This window comes from Coregonus clupeaformis, unplaced genomic scaffold, assembly GCF_020615455.1.
Source record: "Coregonus clupeaformis isolate EN_2021a unplaced genomic scaffold, ASM2061545v1 scaf0064, whole genome shotgun sequence".
Taxonomy (NCBI): domain Eukaryota; kingdom Metazoa; phylum Chordata; class Actinopteri; order Salmoniformes; family Salmonidae; genus Coregonus; species Coregonus clupeaformis.
Window position 1 is genome coordinate 100,091 of NW_025533519.1, and position 6,684 is coordinate 106,774.

The window sequence follows — 6,684 nt, forward strand, 5'->3', positions numbered from 1 at the left end:
TAGGGTGAGACTGTCATTTGGGACACACTCTTAGAGTGCTGGTGCTCTGTCAATACTTAACTGACCTTAATGGGACCTGTGAGGAACCTATTAGGTGTTTGAAATGTATTGTGAATGTGACACATGACCCCTGAATACCCCCTCTGTCTCCACTATCCAGGCAAGCACAACGGGACAGTCCAGGGGAGGGTTTACTTCCGCTGTCCTCCAGGCTACGGGGTGTTCGTCAAGCCCTCCTGTCTCACCAGAGGACCCCCCTCCATGGACACCACAGACCCCCAGCCCCTGGTCTGATCAAATTCACAAAACTCCCCAAATTCCCAGTCTTTCCAGGAATCCCGGTTGGAAGATTCCTGGAATCAGCAGGAACTCCAGAATCCTCCAACTAGGATTTCTGGAAATCCTGGGAAATTTGGGAAAGTTACTCTCCACCCAGGACTATCGCCTAAAGGGGGTCCCCAGATCCAGAACAGTTCCTACTAGACCTGGCCCAGATCCAGAACAGGGCCTTCTAGACCAGGCCCAGATCCAGAACAGTTCCTGCTAGACCAGGCCCAGATCCAGAACAGTTCCTACTAGACCAGGCCCAGATCCAGAACAGTTCCTACTAGACCAGGCCCAGATCCAGAACAGTTCCTACTAGACCAGGCCCAGATCCAGAACAGTTCCTACTAGACCAGGGCCAGATCCAGAACAGTTCCTGCTAGACCAGGGCCAGATCTAGAACAGTTCCTACTAGACCAGGCCCAGATCCAGAACAGTTCCTACTAGACCAGGGCCAGATCCAGAACAGGGCCTGTTAGACCAGGGCCAGATCTAGAACAGGGCCTGTTAGACCAGGGCCAGATCCAGAACAGTTCCTACTAGACCAGGGCCAGATCCAGAACAGTTCCTACTAGACCAGGGCCAGATCCAGAACAGTTCCTACTAGACCAGGCCCAGATCCAGAACAGTTCCTACTAGACCAGGGCCAGATCCAGAACAGTTCCTACTAGACCAGGGCCAGATCCAGAACAGTTCCTACTAGACCAGGGCCAGATCCAGAACAGTTCCTACTAGACCAGGGCCAGATCCAGAACAGTTCCTACTAGACCAGGGCCAGATCCAGAACAGTTCCTACTAGACCAGGCCCAGATCCAGAACAGTTCCTACTAGACCAGGGCCAGATCCAGACCAGTTCCTACTAGACCAGGGCCAGATCCAGAACAGTTCCTACTAGACCAGGGCCAGATCCAGACCAGTTCCTACTAGACCAGGCCCAGATCCAGAACAGTTCCTACTAGACCAGGGCCAGATCCAGAACAGTTCCTACTAGACCAGGGCCAGCTGTCAGTGCTCAACAGAACCAGCTCCTCTTCTCTCAATCTCACCATCCACCCTTCTGTTCCACTAGATCAGACATGTTCTGTCTGTCAGTATAAACGTCTGCTTTCCCTTTAGCCCATCTGACCCGTGTGTTTTATAAAGGCATATCGTTGTTCACTGAAAGTCAAGTTTTCTACTGCGTTATTTTAGCTTGAGAGCCTCTAGATGGAGAGACATTACCTACATGTGTTTTTCTAACGTTAGTATCATTGAATCAGCTCAGCAGCTCATATTTATGTTCAGACACCAGATCTTCCTGTAATGGTAACAGAGGGTTGTCATCTGGGGTGTGTGGATCGAGAATGTACTACTGTTGATAACTCACTGATATCCGGATTTGTTATCGAAGTCACTGTGATACGTCGTCAGGGGTAACCAAAGAACTATGGTTTTATATCTGCTGTTTAAACTGATGTCTTATGTTACTTAGTGTGTGTGTGTGTGTGTGTGTGTGTGTGTGTGTGTGTGTGTGTATGTGTGTACATATTATATGTGTGTCAAAGTAACGCATAGTGCCTAGGCCACGAGTCTTCCTGAACTTTTGGGCCGTCATGAATTGATTAATCATGAATATGAAGAGGTACAGGACGTATGACTGTGGTTGCCATGTTGCCCATGTAGGCTTCATTAGCCTGTTGGTGGTGGTGGTGGTGGTGTACTGTAACACTGTGGATTGACAGATAACCCCCCCCCACACCCACTGAAACTATTGGGACTGTTGCCATTGCTGACTGACTGAATCATGCTTCTTGCACTGGAGTGGATCAAGACAGTCTTCTGTCTTCAATTCAGGACAAATGAAACGTGTACTATCCTATCTATGCGTGTTTCTCAGTTTCTCAACTGTACTACATTGTACCTCTCTAGGGGGTGGAAACTGAGGCGTCCATGTTGGATCTATGCTGTGTCAGCTATCTGAATGAAGCGACAAGGCTTCCTCTGGGTCGTATTCACTAGGCACAAAACAGAAGAGTACATGAACTTGTCCAATAAGAAACTTTGTTTTGCGGAACGTTTTGCTACAGTGAACACTAATGAATATGACCCCGGTTGTGAGGCTAACTTCACTGACTATACAAAACATTAAGAACCCATGCTCTTTCCATGACATAGACTGACCAGGTGAATCCAGGTGAAAGCTATGATCCCTTATTGGTGTCACTTGTTAAATCCACTTGTAGATGAGGGGGAGGAGACAGGTTAAAGAATGATTTTTAAGCCTTGAGACAATTGAGACATGGATTGTGTATGTGTGCCATTCAGAGGGTGACTGGGCAAGACATAAGACTTAAGTGCCTTTGAACGGGGTATTGTAGTAGGTGCACCGGCTTGTGTCAAGAACTGCAACGGTGCTGGGTTTTTCACGCTCACAGTTTCCCGTATGTATGAAGAATATTCCACCACCCAAAGGACATCCATCCCTGTGGAATGCTTTCAACACTTTGTAGAGTCCATGCCCCAACGAATTGAGGCTGTTCTGAGGGCAAAAGGGGGTGCAACTCAATATTAGGAAGGTGTTCTTAATGTTTGATATACTCAGTGTATACTATAATGCATTGTGCTTCTCAAGGGGCTGGAAACTGAGGCTAGACTTGGCTGACTGCGGGCTGGCTGGCCTGATACAATACTGCCCTGTTCTGTTTCTATCAATGGAGACAAACCGCACCCTATTCCCTATGTAGTGCACTACTTTTGACCAGGGCCCATAGCTCTCTGGTCAAAAGTAGTGCACTATATAGGGAATAGGGTGCCGTTTGGGGCATAGCCATAAGGATACTGCAGAACGCTCTACAGTTCCTAACTAAGGATGTATTATTGTACTGACTGACTGGGATATACTATATACCCAAATGTATGGACCTAAACCCTGTGTATGGCTATGACCTGAAGCTCACAGGCATTTACAATGCCCTCCTCCAATCCCCTGGACTGTTACTGTTAGGTAGAATGCCCTCCTCCAATCCCCTGGACTGTTACTGTTAGGTAGAATGCCCTCCTCCAATCCCCTGGACTGTTACTGTTAGGTAGAATGCCCTCCTCCAATCCCCTGGACTGTTACTGTTAGGTAGAATGCCCTCCTCCAATCCCCTGGACTGTTACTGTTAGGTTGAATGCCCTCCTCCAATCCCCTGGACTGTTACTGTTAGGTAGAATGCCCTCCTCCAATCCCCTGGACTGTTACTGTTAGGTTGAATGCCCTCCTCCAATCCCCTGGACTATTACTGTTATGTTGAATGCCCTCCTCCAATCCCCTGGACTTTTACTGTTAGGTTGAATGCCCTCCACCAATCCCCTGGACTATTACTGTTATGTTGAATGCCCTCCTCCAATCCCCTGGACTATTACTGTTAGGTTGAATGCCCTCCACCAATCCCCTGGACTGTTACTGTTAGGTTGAATGCCCTCCTCCAATCCCCTGGACTGTTACTGTTAGGTTGAATTCCCTCCTCCAATCCCCTGGACTGTTACTGTTAGGTTGAATTCCCTCCTCCAATCCCCTGGACTATTACTGTTATGTTGAATTCCCTCCTCCAATCTCCTGGACTGTTACTGTTAGGTTGAATGACTAACGATGAAGCCTACTATGTTAATTTGACTAATGAGTAAAATGTAAGTATTTTTTTAAAGAGGTACTCTTGTCAACAAATTAATTACGTTTTTTTTTACAGGGAGAGGTGTATGAACAGGGGATGGACAATATGAGGAAATGGGAGGGGAGAGGAGAGGAAGGGAGAGGAGGGGAGAGATGATGTCAATTAGTTTTATAAACTGAATGATGAACCATGTCCCTCTGACATTTGTATTTTGTTGGAGCTGTGTCTGTGGCTAGCTCTGGTCCAAGGGGTTAGTGCATTCCTCGCTGATGCCCTGGACCAGAGCTAGATGTGGCTAACTGGGGTGGAACTGAGGAGAAATAGAATTTAATAATGCTGTCATTTCAAGTACATAAGAAAACAAACCCAAGACCTTACTTTAAAGACCAGATCGAAGCTGCTCTCCCTAATGAGGACTTGTAAATAGAAATGTATTTGAACATAGTATTATTTACAATATTATAATGTACAGAATTGTATTTATATTGTATCTCAACAAACTGTTTTAATTGGTACAAAGATGTTCTAGAATACAGAACGTTTACAATCTAAACACTTGTTGTGTGTGTGTCGCCTCTTATTTGCATTCAATCAATTGAGTCAATGCAGGTATTTACTGAGACTTGTGCAACTATTTATTTCTGATTATAGTCTCATTGAAGTGTTTGAGTGTAATTCAAGGTGTCAAGTAGGAGTAATTATACTGAACAAAAATACAAACGCAACATGTAAACTGTTGGTCCCATGTTTCATGAGCTGAAATAAAAGATCCCAGAAATTTTCCATAAGCACAAAAAGCTTATTTCTCTCAAATGTTGTGCACAAATTTGTTTACATCCCTGTTAGTGAGCATTTCTCCTTTGCCAAAATAATCCATCCACCTGACAGGATTGGCATATCAAGAAGCTGATTAAACAGCATGATCATTACACAGGTGCACTATATAAAAGGCCACTGTAAAATGGGCAGTTTTGTCAACACAGCACAATGCCATAGATGTCTCAAGCTTTGAGGGAGTGTGCCATTGGCATGCTGACTGCAGGAATGTCCACCAGAGCTGTTGCCAGACAATTCTATGTTAATTTCTCTACCATTTGCCAACTCCAACGTTGTTTTAGAGAATTTGGCAGTATGTTCAACCGGCCTCACAACCGCAGACCACGTGTAACCACGCCAGCCTAGGACCGCCACATCCGGCTTCTTCACCTGCGCGATTGTCTGAAACCAGCCACCCGGACAGCTGATGAAACTGAGGAGTATATCTGTGTGTAATAATGCCCTTTTGCGGGGAAAAACTCATTCTTATTGGCTGGGCCTGGCTGCCAAGTGGGTGGGCCTATGCCCTCCCAGGCCCACCTATGGCTGCTCCCCTGCCCAGTCATGTGAAATCGATAGATTAGGGCCTAATGAATTTATTTAAATTGACTGATTTCCTTTCCTGTAACTCAGTAAAATTGTTGAAATTGTTGCATGTTGCGTTTATATTTTTGTTCAGTATATTACTGTATGCCTCATAGTTGAAATGCTGTGTCATTGTTGCAATGTTCTTTTCAAAGGTTGTGTTCTAAGAGTGGTTCCACTAGGTGGCGCTAGTTAACAGTCAGTTAGAGGGAGCGCTCCACAGCGACCCAGAGAAGAGACTGAGTTAGAGGTTGCCGGACAGCAGTGGCGATTTTAGCATGTCAATCTTGGTGGGGAAAACTTCCGAAAACAAATGTGGGATGCATGCCAGCAAAGCCACTACACAACACAACACTAAACAATACATTAATTGCACTATAACGGTGACAAACGGTGCAGACAAACTGTTAGGGCCTACATAAAGCTGTCCCAACAGCAGAGCTTTCTTTTCAGCACCATGGAGTGAATCCTTACCACTGATACACCTGGCTATCAGCAGAGCCTTGTCTGGCAGCGAAACAGTTAATTCAGCCTCATTTACTGCCTAGCTGATATGGGTGACTTGCTTAAACAAATATGCTTTCTACTGACAATTGAGATGTACAAACTATGGCATAAGGGGACGACGAGCAGATAAGAGGAAATCCGTAATTTCAATTAAGACAGTAATGAGTGAGCTAGGACAGACGTAGTCAATATAACTATTTGTTCAGCACTTTTGAAATGTACAGCGACAGAATTCAGAACATGGCATTCTCTGGATTTATGGTGCTTTCAAGACAACTGGGAAAAAAACAAGGTTGAATCATGACGTCAGTGATCTTCAGGTCAGAGCTCTAGAAAGAGGCCAGAGTTCCCGACTTGGTATTCCGAGTTGGATGTCTGTTCAAAACGTATTTTCCCAGTCAGAGCTAGTTTTTTTCTGAGTTCCCAGTTGTCTTGAACTCACTGAAGTCTGGGATTTCACAGTTCCGAGTTTGTCATGCTGGATTGACAGCGTGGCCAATGTATTCAATATTGTCTGGCCCATGGTGTTGCATGTGAATGTTTATCCCTTTAAGCTTGGAAAATAGACCCTTAAACCCAGACTTGGACCATACACCCTCTCCACTGAATAGCAGGCTAGCGATTGCTTTGCAACACTTGCAGTTAGCCACTGATTCCTTCCAAACCACTCATTGTTGAATTTGCGATTTCCAACGTGTTGTGTAATGTTTATGTCCAGCACCGATACGTTTTATCTATAATTTCTCTTCATATGACAAGGATTGAAAAGGATTTGCCAGTAGATTGTCGACTTGATTCATGATGATGACTGCTTGTC

The 6,684-nt window shown here is 45.3% G+C and overlaps 1 protein-coding gene across 1 annotated transcript in view; it reads left to right on the forward strand.

Moving 5' to 3' along the window:
• Positions 1-2,510, forward strand: part of LOC121556562 (kinesin-like protein KIF13A) — a 44,772-nt gene extending 42,262 nt beyond the window's left edge. Inside the window, exon 26 of the mRNA XM_045212914.1 lies at positions 161-2,510. Within this exon, the coding sequence (XP_045068849.1) occupies positions 161-294 (134 nt within the window). The 3' untranslated portion in view covers positions 295-2,510. The remainder of the gene's footprint in view (positions 1-160) is intronic.
• The last annotated feature ends 4,174 nt before the right edge of the window (positions 2,511-6,684 follow it).